This window comes from Cebus imitator, unplaced genomic scaffold (assembly GCF_001604975.1).
Source record: "Cebus imitator isolate Cc_AM_T3 unplaced genomic scaffold, Cebus_imitator-1.0 Scaffold314, whole genome shotgun sequence".
Taxonomy (NCBI): Eukaryota; Metazoa; Chordata; class Mammalia; order Primates; family Cebidae; genus Cebus; species Cebus imitator.
Window position 1 is genome coordinate 2578343 of NW_016107629.1, and position 19159 is coordinate 2597501.

General features: G+C 35.2%; 1 protein-coding gene and 1 non-coding gene across 6 annotated transcripts in view; one reads left to right on the plus strand and one right to left on the minus strand.

Annotated features, from left to right (window-relative positions):
• The window catches only part of VWA8 (von Willebrand factor A domain containing 8), a 386591-nt gene that overhangs the window by 311363 nt on the left and 56069 nt on the right, over positions 1 to 19159 (minus strand). For all 5 annotated transcript variants that reach the window (XM_037729667.1, XM_017503777.2, XM_017503778.2 and 2 more), the window contains 5 exons: positions 8548 to 8715; positions 6034 to 6198; positions 5619 to 5668; positions 4785 to 4893; positions 2004 to 2108 (listed from right to left, as the gene is read on the minus strand). In XM_037729667.1, the coding sequence (XP_037585595.1) occupies positions 2004 to 2108; positions 4785 to 4893; positions 5619 to 5668; positions 6034 to 6198; positions 8548 to 8715 (597 nt within the window). The remainder of the gene's footprint in view (positions 1 to 2003; positions 2109 to 4784; positions 4894 to 5618; positions 5669 to 6033; positions 6199 to 8547; positions 8716 to 19159) is intronic.
• Positions 821 to 936, plus strand: LOC119467647. Its single transcript, XR_005196194.1, has one exon. It is a non-coding gene; the product is annotated as a U5 spliceosomal RNA (small nuclear RNA).

Here is a 19159-nt window from a genome sequence, read left to right on the forward strand (position 1 = left end):
GAGTCAATAAGTCTCTGCCAATGGTCAACACTTTAAAAATATAGTTATAAGGCATTTTAGAGTGTGATTGGCCTTTCGGAAAATACCACCGTTAACTATTTAATGAGGAAATTATGCCACACATATTTTGAAAGAAAATCATGCCCCATCCATTATAAACCACTTACGACAAACTCTATAGCAATTCCCATAGTTTTTTTAAAATGCTTGCTTTTCAAGTCAATAACCTTCACCCAGGTTCCTCAATGGTTAATATTTTAACACATTTCCTCTCCCTCCTATTCCCCCTGCCTACTTTATCAGTGATCTTTATCTAAACAATTTGAGAGCAAGCTGCAGATATGATGCCCCTATATCCCTAAACACTCAAGTTGATATTTCCTAAAAACAAGAACTATGACCAATGTAATCACTACATAAGCCTCCAAATGAGGAAATCCACTTAATATAACACTATTATCTAATCCACAGACCCTATTCAAGTTTTACCAAAGCACCAACATTCTCACTTGTTTCTAATGGTCCAGAATTTAATGCAGGAACATATGATGCATTTAGCTATCCAATCTTTTCAGCCTCCTTTAGCCTGGAACATTTCTATGTTTTTTCCTGTTTTTCATGTCTGAACAGTTTTAAAAAATAGAGGCTTACCTTCTGTACAATGGCCCTCAACCTTGAATTCTACAGTATTTCTTCATGGCCAAACATATATCATGAACTTTCAACAAAAATTCCCCAGAAATGGGGAATTTGAGAGGCATACAATGTCAATTTGTCTTACCCAGTCAACTTGAAGTTTACTGTAAAAATACCACTTTCTATACTCTGGTTTCTCTTCAAATCATATAAATCTTTTGACTTTTACTTAAGATTTCTGTGAAGAATAACAATTCTGAGTCTTAATCCAATTTTTTGAGGCCCTGTTTCTGCAGGGCTGATTTAAAAGTAAATAAATAAATACCATTTTCTTGTTTTGTAGTCAACGGAGTATTTTGAAGGGAGATATTCAGAGATTCTGCCAATATCTTGTGCCTCATAGCAGCTCTACCCGCCACCTTTATCATCCTTTGATGACTCCTGTCTAAATTAACTGCCACTCTGATGGTTGCCAAATGGTGTTTTTTCTATTTATATAATTCCTTCTAGATTCACAAGTAGGCATTTTATGCTTTAAAAGAGAATTCCCTTCTCCATATTTTTTATTCATTTATATCAGTGTGGACTCATGGCTTCCAGTTTTATGCAATAGGCTAAAATCAATTATCATCATAATTTCTTTTAATGCTCAAATTGTCCCAGATTTCAGCCACTTCAAGCCGGGAACTCCATCATGTTGACATATCAACATCATTTGTTGAACATTTCCTACACTCTGGCACAAAAAGATGGTCCGGGCCCATCTTGTACATTCCCTGATCTGATCCTTTTAGAAAGCACAATATTTAGAAACCAATGTCCTGGTACTTGGTGTGATCACTGCTACTAGAGCATCATAGATTTTAGGCTCTCTCAGGAAACAGCTAGAAAATACATGTATGTATACATATATACATACTATCTCTATATCTATCTGTTCATATATATTGTTTTAAAAAAAGCCCACGTTTCTTAATGATAACTCCAATTCCAATCTAATACCTTAGAGGTTTTTCTTGCCTTCCCCCTTTCCATGGTTATAAATCCCTTATCCAACAAGGAGAAGCATAGCTCTTAGTATTCTAAATATATTCATTCATTTGCTCGATCCATTTGCTTATTTGCTCAGCATAACCAATCTCCCATCCATACCACCCCCTCTGTGCTTGCTGGACTATTTATCACAGCTTTTTTGTTGTTGGAATGCTGATGCTTCCATGCCTAGAAAAGAAGGGAAGGGAAGGCGAAGAAATACCGATGGGGAGAGAAAAATAGGAGAAGCGGGGAAAGAAATGAGGGGAAGATGGGAAAAGGCAAGAGAAGGGAAAATGGGAAAAGAAAGGAAAGAAAGGGAAGCAGATACTCACCTTTAAAACACCTTCCACAGCCATCTTCCCTTCATGACCTAGCAAAATACTGTATGGATAAAGCCACTGGATTGCATGTTTAATTGACATCATAGGAAAGGAATCCTATGTAGGAGCAAAAATATATATGAATAAGAAAAATTCAAAATAATCACAGAAAACATCTGAATTATACATATGACATTAAAATTGACTTATAAAAGTATCCAATAGGTGTCTGGTATTTTCTTTAAGTTTACAAAAGCAAATATTCATTATTTTCTCTTCTTATTCCTTGCCCTTTCCCTGGGTAGGCTTACCCACTCACATCTTTCATCTGTCTTCTATCTGTTGATGGCTCCCACACTTCTATGTCTGGTCCTGACTTTTTCTTGAGCTCTAAACCTGAACCTCAATTGTTCATTATATGTGACTATATGAATATCCCACAGACCCCCATTTGAAACAGAATACATGTTTCTACCTTATTCATCCCAAAGTAACTGATCCCCTTCTATTCCTAATCTAAGTTAATCTCATCCACATTCATTTAGCTTCCCAGTTATAACTGTAAAATTAGAAAGTGTTTATTATCCTCAAATCCTCCCCCATATTATTTACACTGTCAATTCTGTTCACTCCACTTTAAAAGAGACTATTAAAAAGAAAGATTAGTGAAATTTCAATATGAACTATCTATTAGATGACATTATAGATTACTGTTAACATGATATGGAGTGTGATAATGTTGTTCTGGTTATGTAGAAGAATGTGCTAATTCTTAGAAGTTACATACTGATATGGTTTGGCTGTGTCCCCACCCAAATATCATCTTGAATTGTAGCTCCAATAATCCCCATGTGTTGTGGGAGGGAACTGGTAGGAGATAACTGAATCATGGGGGTGGTTAACTTCCATGCTGTTCTCATGATAGTCAGTTCTCGTGAGATCTGATGGCTTTATAAGGGGCTTTTCCCCTCCTTCACTCTGTACGTTTCTCTCCTGTCACCATGTGAAGAAGGATGTGTTCATTTCCCCTTCTACCATGATTGTAAGTTTCCTGAGGCCTCCCCAGCCTTGTGGAACTGTGAGTCAATTAAACCTCTTTCCTTTATAAATTACTCAGTCTCAGGTATTTCTTCTTAGCAATGGGAGGACAGACTAATACACATACTGAAGTACTGACTGCAATTTACTTCCAAATGGTTCATGGAAAAAAAAAAAAAAAAAAGAAGACAGGAGAAGGAGAAATGAAGGTAGGAAAAGACAGGAAGAAAGGCAGGCAGGAAGGCAGATAAGAAGAAAGTAAAAAAAAAAAGAAGAAAGAAGAAAGCACATACAAACAAATGTGGCAATATATTAATAATGGGTGATTGTAGGTGAAAGGATTATGAATGTTTAACTATTTTTCAACTTTTTTTTTACATTTGAGAATTTTCCAAATAAAATGTTCTAAGCAAAAACAAAAAGATTTGATAAAAGTATAAGATTTGACAAACCGGAGGAGAAATTCTGTTCTGGATATATAGAACAATGTCAATACCTAGCTCCCTGACACACAAGAAACATACACATATACATATATACATTAAAGTTTAAAAATAAGTCTCTTGCCAGGCCGGGCGCGGTGGCTCAAGCCTGTAATCCCAGCACTTTGGGAGGCCGAGGCGGGTGGATCACGAGGTCAAGAGATCGAGACCATCCTGGTCAACATGGTGAAACCCNGGCGGAGGTTGCGGTGAGCCGAGATCGCGCCATTGCACTCCAGCCTGGGTAACATGAGTGAAACTCCGTCTCAAAAAAAAAAAAAAAAAAAAAATAAGTCTCTTGCCTAAGATAGTAACCCCACTATCTTGGATGGTGTCCTCCTCCATAGGGTCTCACTGAGTATTACAAAAGCTTCTTGTCATTCCCCAACTGTTAACAAAGATGTCTTCCTCCAACATAAGTCTGGTCACCTCATACCCACCTACTTAATAATGTCTGATAAGCTACTTTTTCCACTTCATAAAATCCAGGAATCTTCATTCATCATGCAAAACATTTCACAATAGTGTTCTAACTTCTCCCACTACGACTCACATTTGCTTTAGGGATACAACTTATTCTCATTCTCCAAAGATACTAGGCCCTTTTGTGATTGAACACATTTGCCTGTGCTTTGACTTCTTGCCTGGAAGGCCTTTCTGTCACTCCAGACATGACTGCCATGCCCTTTATGAAACTGCAGTGGACAATGTATATACTCTATCAGGTCCCCTCAGATCTGTTTGTATTTGCTCTGTGTGCCTCCTAGCTTTCTCTTCCAAAAGCCAACAGCTATAGGTCTTTTTAAGAAGACTGTCCTTGGCTCTTGGAGCCACCCTTGTACACATGCTGGGAGAGCAGTTAGTGTCTAGGAATTTGTGTCCCCTCAGACAACCATGACACAGTGACTGATGGAAACTAGAGCAGTGTGAAAACCCCAGCTCCCCTAACTCAGGTAGAGACAGCTCTAAGGCCTAACTCACACTGCAGCGCACCTCTTACTTGATCAGGCTAAAGCCTCCCTTCCCTCTGTAGGACTTTTGTTGAGGCTGCATGCCTTCCTCCTACTCCAAAGCTGAAAGCTCTTTAGGGGCTCAGAACATGTCCTTGGTCTCTGTACGGTTTAGTACACTATACAACAAATTAATCTCAGGCCTTACATAATTTATAGAAGAGTATGACAAAGCAAACTGGAAGTTATTAATCCCTAATGATTAACTTTCAAATTTTTTAACACATTTGGGTATGCCAGCCATTAATTTATTTTATACATACCAAGATTTGAACTGCAGCTGCTAAACTATCTAAAGGAAAATCTGGAAGTCCAAGAGTAGAAGATTCTTGGGAACACAGAGTTGTGGCAAAGGACAAGAGCTGAGAAACTCTAGAGGAAAAATGATATTAAATGTTAATAGTTTTAAAATATAAAATGTATAAGTGTTAAATATAAAGTATGAGCCAATTTAATTAAACTAAAAAGATGATCCCTAATATTAATTCTTAAGGAACAATGGCTCTACATCATAATATCCTACTTAAAACCCAGAAGCTGATTAGATGCAGATATATTCCTAAATCCAGCACAATATTTGAGGTTTTTCAACACCTGGTCCAAATCCACCCTGCCAGCCTCATCTCTCACATTGCATAATCCCAAACCTAAACTCTAGCCTCCAAGAGTTTCTTTTGTGTGTGTGGCCCTAAGAACAAGGCATAAACTCTCATATTCCATACTTTAAAAAAAAAATTGCTCTGTTTCATTTCCTTGATTCCATTCTCTGGAAAAAATTACTCATTACTTAGGACCCATTTCAAACACCAATGCTTTGTTAAGCCCTTATAAAGTCTCAACGAATAACCCCAATATTTTGAAATTATAGCACTTACTATGCCATGTTAACTAAAGCTATTCATGTATCTTTTAACTCAATTCGATTTTGAGTTTCTTGCCAAAGATATCTTATTAATTTTATCATCAAACCTCCTAATACTAAAAAATTCTTATAAGATTCTAGTTGTTGAATGAATGAATGAATCAATCAATCAATCAATCAATGGGCAAAACAAGTTCAATGTTCAGTGTCCAGATATTTATAAAAATATACTTACTTCTCAGCAGAAACATTGGCTCCAATTGAATATAACAACTTAAGTTGGTCCTAAAGTAATATAGAAACATATTAAATTAATTAACAAGAAATGTAACAGATTAAATGCAAACATTTTATAGACATAATCCAACCTTTTAATTAAGTAAACACTAAATATTTAATAGCAAAAAATCATTTCATTTTCTAAAAGAAAAGCCAGCCTTTTTTATTTTTTTTAAAAAAAAGCCTTCAAATAATGCCATAATAAGTTTTCTTCCTAGTTTGCAGAGATTTTCTTTACTCTTTTTTCTCATATCTTTCCATGACCTACTGAGGAGAACATTTAAAAATGCAGTAACATTTTTATAGAATTGAATTTCTTGTTATAAATAGAAAAATTATTTAACAAATAAATTATTCTTGGTCATACTTACCTTGAAGGGTAAATAATAAATATCCCTGGCTTGAAATCGAGAACGAAGAGGGGGGTCTAATGGATTTCCAGAATACCTTGGCACTGGCAAGCCCAAGGCAATCACTCGGAAATTTTCACTAACTCGGACAATTTTCCAAGAATCCAACTCTTTTTTGGTATGATCCTATAAGAGATCCAGAAGCTGTAGCATAAATGATACAAATCACAACTATAAGGGTGGCTAAGTCAAAGAACTTAGGACTTGACTGTTGAGAAAACTGTATTTGAGAACACTCCCAAAACCAAACTGTCAAGGAAGGCAGCACAGTGAAATCAATTCAGGATGTCAGGGCAGGCTCACAACATGAAGACCAGGGTGTTTGAATGGAAGTAGTTAACACACAAGTAATAAAGGGCACTTGGGTTAGATCTCCAAGCCTTAGTCAGTAATACAGAGGAAAAGAGTCAAGGGGTAAGGAAAATACATGACTAGAGGTTGTAAGAAAGGTAGTCCCTGCGGGGCAGATCACATGCAGAGCTGTGGTTACCTGTGGACCTTAAATAATTATGTTTATGGGTATTTCTAGTAAGGCATATTACTAGTAATAACTAACATGTTTTGGAAATTTACTATGTGGTGAGCACATTCCATGGATTTTTCTCATTTAACTATCACCAGAATCCAGTATAGACAATCTCCTTTTTATATGAATGAATGATCCTGACCTCGGGTGATCTGCCCACCTTGGCCTCCCAAAGTGCTGGGGTTACAGGTGTTAGCCACCACGCCTGCCACCAAACTTCTTTTGACTCACATATCCTGAATTCCTATTCAAAGTAATATGTTCAGTAACTGCATAGAACTCTACTATAAGAATAAAGAATATATCAAACTTTTTGTTGTGAAGTAACTCCTATACTTTAAAAAAAAAAGATTCCATATTCTGAGTACCTTTTTTCCAAATTATTTACTAAAAATGGTGAACACTAATATAATCGCTAGTGGCAAGTAGTTATTTTGTAATTAGAAAGCATCTAAAGAGAAAATGCTTATACATTTAAGCTTTTAAAAATAAATTAAAAAGCTTTCATTTTGGTAAATTTACAATATGAATAAATGAATTCAACTTTTTCTACTTGATTAAATCCTTGATTATCTCCTTCTGATTAAATTAGAACGAGATGCTCCCTGAATAGATCCAGAGGAAAATGACTATACTTCACAAGAAAGTACCATCTAGAAACTCCCACAAACAGTAAAGAAACAGACTGCTTCTGGCCCTGCCAGCCATGCAGCATTAGTTCAATCAGACCCTCTGGTGTCAACATTCATTATTTAGGGCCTAGCGTGTTCTGGACTTGTATTAGCACCCTGGGAGCAAGATCAAGAAGTATGAGACACAGATCCTGCTCCTGACCAATTTGCAACCAACTTGGGATAGTAAGATTAGCATATATGTATCTCTACAGAACAGGTATGAGAGAGACTCTGGGTCCTAGAATGTATAAGCAGAGCAGTCAGTCACAGAAGGCTAGGTTAGCCACAGAGAGACCCAGCATGGTACAGCTTGAGCTGGATGAACAAGGGCTAAGTGTTTTCTTGTCATTTGTGGCATTATATGACCCTATCTCCCAAGCCTTTGAAGAGTCCTCACATTCCCTAGTTGTTGCCCTCTTTATATGCATGTTTATCACAGCATTTAATCATTCTATGGCACTTATTCATTCATTTGACAAATAGTTATTGAGCATCTACCATGTGTCAGGCATTGTTCTAGGAACTTGAGATAATATCAGTGACAAAAATCCCTGCCCTTATGAAACTTTTATTCTAGTAGAGGGAAGCAGACAACAAAGGGTGCTGCATTGCATGGTAAAAACTTTGAACTTTACTCAAGAAGCTATCAGGGTTAGAGCATACGAATGTCCCCAAATGTAAGGCGATCACTGACTGCTGCATTGAGAACAGTGTCAGGGAACAAGAATGGAAACAGGGAGTGCAGTTAGGAGGTTCCTACAGCAACCCCAGCATGTAATGCTGGTGGCTTGGGTCATCAGAACAGGATAACCTTTAAATATTTTATTCATTTCTGTCAATACTTACAGGACCTTGAGCTTCCTGAAGCTAAGAACTGGACTTTCTTCAACTTTGTATCCCTAGTGACTAGCACTATCTAGAAGTCATTAGCCTTTTAGTAAATAGTTGTTAAGAGAAAAAAAAAAGAAAGGGGACACAAAAGGGAGATGGGGAAAAAAGGAAGAAAGAGAAGAAGAAAAAATAGAAAAAAATGAGAAAAAGAATTGTTATTAGACTGTCCAAAAAAAGACAGTAAAAATCTGGGAGATCTTCTGACAAGGTCTACAAACAGAAGAGCCTTGTCAAACTATAAACTCATGACTTTAGCAATTTACTCAAGATAAGGGCCATCTGAATATCTGTCCTGGTTCCAATAGGACCATGTCTCATACAACAAAATGGCACTGCCCACAGCTTGACAGCAAAGACAAAGCAGCAGGATTTTTCTTCTCTTACTTGAAGAAGTTTGTCATAACGATCAGCAGACATCAGGAAGCGTCCATCTTCAAGCTGCATCTCTCTGTTTTCCAGCAAGTTGTTCAAAACTGGCAAAACATTCCTCTCTGCCTTTTCCAAACCTTCCAGAATGAGAGTTCTGCCTTCTGTGGCTGCGCGAACTGCACACTATTTCCAAGAAACATAAAAGAAAAATGAGAATACTGAAGTAGCAGAGCCTGGCCTCATATTACTTGTAATCCAAATTTAAATTGCAGTTCTTGTTACAGGGACCAGGAATCAATAAAGCTGAGTTTCAGATCTTGTTTTGCTTTTTCTGCCTATATGGTCTTAGGAAAGTGACTTTACCTCTTTGGGCACGTTATTCATTTTTAAAATAAAGAAAATGAAAAGGAGGATTTCTGAAGTTCCTTTCAGCCTTGACATTTTAGAATATATACCCAACAACAACAACAACAACAAAACTAACAGCTATTTATGAACAGGGAACATAATTTAAAAAGAGGACAGATTCCGCAACTGGAAAAGAAAAACGAAGATAGCAATCTGTCCTAACTATCCCACAAGCATCTGATGAGGATCAAAAAAGCTAGGTAAGAAGGCTTGGAGACTCTAACATTTGTAAACGTGAGTCATCATCAAAATAAATTCAGTTTTAGTTGATGTTCGATGCTGACAACATTACACCTCAGATCCCTTGTACAACACTAAAAATATTCTATGATCTCCAAACCTTGCTCTCTCTTCTTTATTTTCTATCTGGGGTGTGAGCACCATTCACCCATGCCAGAACTCTTGATATTTCTTGAACTCAACCCTTTTTAGCCCTTCCCTAGTTCAGGCTCTCCTTACCTCTCAGATCTCCTCCCAGCGGTCCAAGCTCTTTAATTTGGCATATTAGCCTGTCACAATGTAGCATTCACCTACCTCTCCAACACCATCTCCTGACATTAGTTGCCTCGCATGTGGTATTTCTGTGACAATAAACTGATTATCTCCTGCTACACATACACACACCATACTGCTTTACCAGAAAAATCTCTGTGTCTTTACTTATACTGACCCCTTGCTTAAAATTTAATTTTCCCTATAGTAATTACCCCCAAAAAGATCTAAATGTTTGATGAGGAGAAAACATATCTCTATATTTTTAAGACTTAATATGCAAATAAATTTCTGGAGTAGCAATGTACTGATTTTCCAAGTATAGAAAAGAAAACAGGCATTGCTTAATCAAGCTTGCATACCATCCTCTTTTAATAAACTACTGAATTTTGCACTGTATAGTATAGCTTAGTTTATTTCAAGTGTGTATGTAATGTTGTAAAATGATAAACTTTATGAAAGCCACATTAAACTTAAGATAATTATCCATTTTAATAAGATTAATTCACAAATCATCCTTCAAACATATCATTATTGCAATATTTTAATTCTCTTCTACCAAAGTAGCCATCTTGTTCTAGAAGATTAAAAAAAAAAAAAAAAAAGGCATGGGTAGAAGTGACTTAGTAGTTCCTAAAGAACAGAAAAATAAGAATCTCATTTTTGCTAGCTGTATAAAGGACAAAGCCATAGAAATAGCTTCTGGGATATTAAAAGTCAAAATACAACTACTTCTTATAAAAATTCATGTTTCAGTTAAGGTTTCAATTAAGATTTTGTTTACAAAAATATATTTACTTCAAGAAAGCATAGCTTAGAACAAAAAAAAATAATTGTTATCAAAACCTATGGTAATATTATATTTAAAATTCTAAAATTTTTAGTAATCTTCCTTATAAGACAAACTAAATACCGTATTTGACTTCTTTGAAACTCTATAGGGATAAAAACACGCATTCTTTAAGGTAAAACTAGAAATGTACAGATCAAAATGTAATGGTTCACCACCTATGGGCCACAAAAAACAAAGTCTTGACAACATAGGACAACAACCAACACTGCAGTTCCGCTCTCATTCACCTCAGGTGGGTGTATTGTGGTCTACTGCGCACTAGATCTTTTCAAAGGAATTCAGAATAAGCTATGTAGAGAGATCAAAAACAGAAGCCAAATACACAAAGTTTTCTTTTCATCTACTCTAATGGCAGTGCTATGACCACAAAACTAAGAAAGTAGGGATAGATAGAAAAAGTTAATACCATTTAATGATCTTTTGAAAATCTGGTCAATGCTGCACATTTTCTCCACAGTCAAAGCATACAGGTATATGTACAGAGCAGAGACCTCAATTTAAGAATCTCTGCTACTAAAGAATGATAGAAATAGAAAATCAGTGATTTGACAATCACCATAGTAATAACTTGTAGGCAAGAATCCAAAGTGGATGGTAAAATTAGTGGGTAAGTGTATGATGAGAAACAGGATATTTGTATACACTCAAAGTATCTCCTCACAAAATATCTTAAAATGACAAAGTGAAAAATAACACAACACTGGATAAACGTAGCAGATACCACCTTAATAAACCAAGTGATCAAAGTTAATGTGACCAGTAATGAGCTATATCAATTTCACATACCAGACTTCTAATACAATACCCTGAGATGGGCACATCACTTATTCTTGCCAAAAACACATCATATCAATCAAATCATAAGGAAACATCAGACAATCCTAAATTGAGCAACATTTTACAAAATAATTGGCCATGAGGAGGAAAAGGGAGATGGCTGCTGCAGGAACTTGGTTGGGGACAGTGTGAGAGACAGCAGTTCTTTTTTTTTTTAATGATTCAAAAACTTGGGCATGTTTAAATGATGATGAAGAGGAGCTAGTGAGAAGTACAGAAAAGAGAATGTATAATTATTGAAATAAAACTAAAAAAGTTGCTACTAGATGCTAGAGACAGTTTGGTCTATTTACTGAGTGGAAACATGGTAGGCACTACAGGTTTATAACTGATACATATCAGGTGCTTCCAAGTAAATTATTTAATTTAACCCTATGACAGTTCTCTGAGGTACACAGTATTTTACCCAATTTATTGGAAGACAGGTTATATAATTTGAAAATGGCATGGCTAAAATTTTAGCCTGTCCTTAAATTGAGAGAAAATGAGTAGATGAAGAACTAAAAAAAGTCACTAACTAATCACAATTAGAGGTCATTAGTAATCTCAGAGAGTCTGATTTTACTAGGCGTAGGAATTTGCTATGTATCTATGTAGAGAAATGAAATCCAAAAACACACAAAACATTTCTATACACAAAAAATATTCAATTCAACAGAGTATATATGGTCATACAGCAGTGCAATCTACCTCAAAGTCTTCTAGAGAGAACTACAATCACATTTCCCCAAATCAACATTGTTTTTCAAATCATCGTTAACCCAGTGAAATCTCTAGAACCAAGTAGCAATGGAACTAACCACCTGCCTAAAAATATCTGAAAAGAGAAAAGGTTCACTAGTCTTTTAAATCAACCTAACGCATTAATTGTACTATTATCCTCATGTGACTTAATTAAGAACTGTGATACTTCCTGTTTGCTAAATTGTTTTCAAGATATAACAAACTTAGTTTAAGCCTCTCTTTTCATTTGTTTTACCTGCAAATTTACTGGGTTTTAAAAATCTTACTTACAAAAACATTTACCAAAGCTGTTTCTTTCCCCTAAAAAATCTTAATGTAAGAAAAACCAATTAGGCAAAGATCCAGTTTCTGACAGTGGCTTTTAAATACTCTAACTTTCCTTTAATAATCCATTAGACAAATTGCCAGGAAAAGCAATTAGGGGTAACTTTAATTTAGGAATAGAAGGAAACATGACCAGATAGGCAAACCAATAAAACAGAATTTAAGAAGGTATGCTAGCTTCTCTAGAAATTTAACGTATGAACAAGAAATTCTTGTAAATAAAAGTAAACAGTGAGAGTGATTTGATATAACCCTCTTGCACTGTTTGAAAAAAAAATTTTTTGATATCATTACATGTATTACCTTTTATATATAAGGAAACTAGTTAATAAAAATTATTAAACATTTTAAAAAATAAAAAAAGTTCACTTCAAATCAGTAGAAATTAGAAATTTGGAAAAGAAATCCAAATGAATTTTAAAATGTAATGATAAAAGTAAAACCATATAATTACTGGATAATCATATAAGTTACTTTTGAAAATAATCTTGAATTGAGGAAAATCTTTCTAATAACTGAAAGGCATATACTGTTAAGGAAAAGTTTAATAGATATGACTACATTCAAATTTGTTATACAGCAAAAAATATCTCAAACTGAAAGACTGAAAACTTGGAAGATATGTTTGTAACATATACAATAAAGACCACATAAATATATTTACCATAAATTGAATTTTTATAGATTAAGAACTTTAATAATACCCCTATAAAATGCAAATTAGCACCATAAAAATAAATATTCAACTTCACTGGTTAATAGAGAACTAAAGGTAAAACATGATATTTTTAGACTTTCAAATTGGCAAAAATTTAAAAAAAATGATTATATCCAGTGTCAGTAAGGTTAAGATGAAACCAGAACTCTCATTCATGGTTAGTCTGAGTGCAAAATAAGCTTATGGAGAATAATTTAGAAAGATATATAAAAAATGTAAATGGCTATGTTGATTAGCCCAGAAATCCTACTTCAATAAATTTATCTAAAGGAAATAAAACACTGCCATCAAAACACTGTTTAATAATTACAAATGAACCAAAAAACCCCAAAGGCCAATCTGTGGAGGACTGGCAAAAAATTGTGATAAATCAATATGATTGACTTCTATACAGATATTAAAAATAATGATATAGCTTCATCTTTACCTGTGAAAAGGTCCACAATATGTTGTTTACTCAAAAAGCTATAATTTCCTCTCCAGGACTAAGGGGAAAAGGAAAGAGAGTAAGAGGACTATCCTATTTCTTGCCTGATTTCTGAAACCCAAATAAAATATGAGTTTGTTCTTAAGAGCACTGTTGTAAAAAGTACTTAATTCACGGGATGAGTTGAGGAAGACAATAAAAATGTTCTAGAGATGGGGCATTTGCTCCTCCCATTAGCTCTATGACAATCTAGATTAATCTGTGATGAGACATAAGGAGAGGCTACCACAAATTCACATTGTTTAACTTCAGCTGAACCCTCCCTACTATTTAAACATCATTTCCCTTACTTCTTTTAAAAGTTATTGCCAAGCCAAGCTTCCAATGTCTTCCTTCACCTCTTTGAAATGACCCTGCCCAGTACCTTACTATGATGAAAGTCACATGAATTGAGATTTTTACAACTCTCCTCCACTTCATTTCATAGTCCCTCTGTGTCTGCATCTTTCTATTCTACTATGACTTCTATCTTTGACAAAGTATCGCTCCTCCCACACCTCCAAGACTAGACCTTTCTACTTTGAGCTTAGCAGCATCCGCTCCCACATTCTCCAAAACCTTCTTCCATCAACTATATCATTTCTTACTTGCATTTCCAAATCACTTCTCTTCCACAAATATCTTCATACTTTCAGAAAATCTACAGTCCCCTGATGCCTCTTAATATTCTCTTTATCCTTTCGTTATCTTCAAGCCTCTTCAAAAAAAAAAAAAAAAATACACATACTCACTGCCTCTAATAAACTTCCATTGTTCTTCTTTTACCAAAACTACTCACTCAAAGGGACCAATTGAACTGCCCAAAATTATGGCTTTTGCTTGATCTTCATGTTTTTCTTTTCTTCAAGCCTCTTCCCTTGATCCTCTCTTGTATTTTATCCTCTATTAACATTATCATGCTGGTTTTCCCCTCTCTGTCCTTAGCCCTTTCTCTGCCTCCTGTCCTCTAAAATGTGAGCATTTCTCAAGGTGCTGTCCTTAACCTTTTCCCATCTTGTTTTCTCACTTGTTATTTCATTGGCAAAGATCTAACCTATTCTCACAAATTCTCATTCCTTTATTGAGCACCCATTATACGACAGGGGCTGTTATATGCTATGTTAAGTAAAACAACAGCAAAACTTTTTTATTTTCTTGATTTCATTATTGTTGAGGAATATATTGTGTGGACTAACCTGTCTCTGGGCTCCATAGGTATCTCTAATGCCTCTTTAATCTTTCCACATAGATGTTCAAATTCAACATGCTTAATGAAATCAAACTCAGCAACTTCTCTAAACCAAGTCCTCTTCCTCATGTCTTTTTCAATTAAAGTTTCATTCATTCTCTAGGGTTTATTATTATTTTTTTTTTTTTTGAGACAGAGTCTGGCTGTGTCCCCCAGGTGGGAGTACAGTGGCATGATACCGGCTCACTGTAACCTCCACTCCCAGGTTCAAGCAATTCTTCTGCCTCAGCCTCCCTAGTAGCTGGGATTATAGGCATGACCATCATGCCTGGCTAATTTTTGTATTTGTAGTAGAGATGGGGTTTCACCATGTTGGCCAGGCTGGTCTTGAACTCCTGACCTCAGGTGATCTGCCCACCTCTGCCTCCCAAAGGGTTTATTACTTCTGATTTCCTCACACAGTATGTGTAACCTCTAAATATGTTACGCATCCAATACCAACTTTCCATTTCCACTGCTACCACCACCACTGAGAGCCTTCATTAACTCCCACCTTTTTTACCAAAAGAACTAATTGAGCCAGGCACCACTAATCAGTATTTCTAGTCCTCAGTTGTCCTCAAAGTAATGGTATTTTGCTGGCCTGAAAAGAGAGACTGAAGCTATTTATAAAGTCTCTTTGAGCAATAAGTTTCATGAGTGTTTGACTTACCTCAACTTTATTAAGAATATTTTTTAAATCAAAATGAAAAACGTGACTTGGAGAGTAAAGCCACCACCAGGATATATCCTCCCCTGGAGCCCAGCAGCCCCTGATCTCCACACCCTTGGGGCTTTGCCAACATCCAACCACATCCACTCAGTGGTAACACTGCAACACCAGATGGACCCAGGAGTGCAGCCATGACCCCGGCACCTGAGCCCACACAGAGCCCTACACCCTGGGAAACAGGCAATCTAGCACAGCAAGGAGCTGCCCCAGGACAAACAGAGCCAACACATGTGCTAGCCACCCACCTCAGGCTGCTGCCACCACCAGTAACTCCACTAGCTCCAGCAGTAGGAAGAAATTCTTCCCAACTCATTCTATGAGGCCAGCATTATCCTGATACGAAAACCGGACAAGAGCACAACCAATAAAGAAAATGACAGACCAATATTCCAGATCAATAAAGATGCAAAAATTCTAAACAAAATGCTAGCAAACCAAATCCAACAGTAGTACATCAAAAATATAACACACCACAATCAGGTGGGATTTATCCCAGAGAGGCAAGGATGATTCAAAATCACAAATAAATAAATCTGATACATCAACAGACTAAAGGACAAAAACCATAAACCATATGATCATCTCAATAGATGCAGAAAAAGCATTTGAAAAAGCACAGGCAAGAACGGGAAAAATAGATAAATGGGCGATATCAAACGAAAGGCTCTGCACAGAAAAGGAAACAATCAATAGAGTAAAGAGAAAACCTGCAGGATGGAAGAAAATATTTTCAAGTGACTCATTCAACAACAAATGGATAGAGACAAATATTCAGAATACACAAGGAACTCATACAACCCAATGGCAAAAAAAGAAAAAAAGATAAGATTTTAAAATGTGCAAAGGATCTGAATAGACATTTCTCAAAAGAAGGCATACAAATGGCCAGTAAGTAAATGCTCAACATCACTAAGCACCAGGGAAATGCAATGAAAACCACAATGAGACCTCTCTCACCCCAGTTAGAATGGCTATTGTGAAAAAGACAAAAAGTAACAGATGTTGATGAGGATGTGAATAAAAGAGAAGTCTTACACACTATTGATGGAAATGTAAATTAGAATAGCCATTATAAAAAGTGATACAGAGTTTGCTCAAAAGTTTAGAAGTGGAACTGTCATATGACTCAGCAATAAATGGATTGAATACATGTATTGAAATATCACTCTATATCCTGTGAAAATGTACTATTGTCAACTAAAAAGAAAAATTAACAAATGAAAAATCTTCCCAAACTTTTTTCTAATTCAATATAATTTATTTATTAATTTTACACACTATCTAAATGGCAACAAGAATGGATGTTTTATAGTACAAGTGAATCCAAAGGCAAGAATATCATAAGGGGATTGCAAAGGTGTAAGAGTGGTATAATTTTTAGAAAACAAGTTAAAAGATAAAAATGAATCGCCCAAGATTTTAAAATTTTCTCCCTATTTGTCCTTTGGTTACATAGTTGTAGACCGAGAACTATATGAAAAGTAAACTTTAAAAATATAAATAAGAATACTAGCCAAAGGAGAAAATCTTGAGAAGATGCTCTTTGGTAACAAAATCTGAAACACTCAATTTTCAGAACGAAAACTAATTAGTTATTATTTCAGTATCACTTTGCTTCCTGATTCTTCCTTAAAATTAGTTATTATTTCAGTATCACTTTGCTTCCTGATTCTTCCTTAAAATAGCCTATAAGATCATTAAAATAATTAATCAGTACTATCAAAAAGTACTATCAAACTTTATAAATATAATCTGATTACACTTATAAAGTTTAAAAATAAGCAACTGAATAGAACAAATTGTAAGTCCATTAAGTAATATAGCAACAATGTACTGTGCCATACATAAATCTCAGACTCAATTAGAGAGAAAAAAGTAAATGTTACGTTTTCTGCCCAACAGAGGCCCAAGCCTCTTAACCTCCTTCTATCAATACCTACTTTCCCGCATTTTCATAGCATGTTAAATGTGGAGGTACAACCTTGAAGTATTCTTGTTCTCTCATATCTAGGTTTCACCTCCCCAGTGGATTCTTAGGTCTACAACGGATGAGAACCCTGTCTTTCATGGCATACTGGTACAAAAGTGGCTCACAGCAGGCTATTAGCATTTATGGAATAAACATGCAACCACTCAGTTAAAAGGTGCTGTTATGTAAGGTTAGGAAGAATTTTTGTAGGAAGTATGATAGTCATCTATGCCTACACTTGTTATGAAAACAGAATAAAACAAGTTTAACTAACAGCATGAGAGATTTAGGCTAGTTAGTTGGAAGATTTTCTATACAGGTTGTAATATAAATAATTATAGTATAAATTTTTTTGAAATCCTGTTTAAAAAAAAGCTATACTTTTTTTAAAAATGTGGAATGACTAGTTCTGATCATTCCTCAAAGTAGAAAGAAATTAGACCAACTATAAGGATCTCCTCTTGTCCTTCAAGCTACAGAGCTTCCAGAGACCTAATTTTCTCAAATAGAATTCAGAAAAAAATGCAGCAAGATCCTTCTGGCCCAGTCATCTCATATCACGGCTTTAACCACTCAACACATGGACATGAAAGATTTCAAGATAAAAGTAGGTATGTGACCTAAAATCAAAAAGTGTCTAGGTCCCTGTTCTAGATTTGCTTCTGATTTGATATAAGACCTTAGGCAAACAATTAATCTGAATGTCTGCGTCCTCATTTACTAAATAAGAATATCCTCAAGGGGTATTATATAGTGTAACAATTTAAGAGTCAGAGCAGTACTGGAAAAAAATTTTGAGTAATTTAACCTACTAAAATGTAAACTTTTATTGATGTAGTTATTATTTAATAGAGTCCATAAAGCTTCAGATTTACTCAAAATAGCTACAGTGTAAAAGTACTGAAGAAGCTAAAGAAAAAAATTTTTAATTACATTTCAAGTTCTTCATTTTAATATATCAGAATAGAATTAGGCTGAATTTTGGTTGCTCTACCATTTACTTATTATGGGTGGCTTAGATTAGTCACTGAGCCTCCATTTCTCTCTAAAACTAGGGTGATTTTGGTGCTTATCTCATAGAATGTGTTGAAGATTAAATCAGATAACTTCAGGCACACAGTAAACTTTAAAAAACAATTAGTAGCTGTTACTGTTATTAATACTATTATCATTGTCACTGTTATCACGAACATCATTGCTTTTTTTCTTTTTTTTTTTTACAGAGTCTCACTTTGTTACCCAGGCCTGATAAACTGTAAAATATATATCATCTAAAAATATGCTCTTTAGAATGGCCAAAGGACAGTATCGTTTCAGAAAGTTTCATCTAAATAATTTACTATAATCGTTCAACAAACAAATCTTTAGATAATCAATAAATTTCGTTTCCTAAAACAACCCAATTTCTAAAAAGCTAAAGTTTTAAGCTCTCCTTAAAATAATAAACACATTTAAAAATCCACCTTCTCTTCCTATTTGCAAGTTATAAAATTCATTTTAAATATATAGTTTTAAATCCATACTCCACCAAACAAAGTCAGTTCTTTAATCATCATTTAAATATATCCTATCTCCTACTTCTACTTAGGCGGTTGTTTCAACTTCTAATCCCTTTACCCAGGTCCTCACTATTCCAACTCAAATCCCATCCCTGACTCTTACCTTCCTTGAGTTTAGAAAAGCAGGCAAATATCTTTAAAACCTTGTCAGTTGGGGGTGGTGTGTGACTTACAGCACCCTTATGTGTATCATGGGAGCAGAAATGCAAGCAATCAAAAGCTGTATGCTTAAAAAAAATCCTGAATTTTAAATTTCAATATCTGTATTAACTGTAATATTCCAGATTTACTGTTTA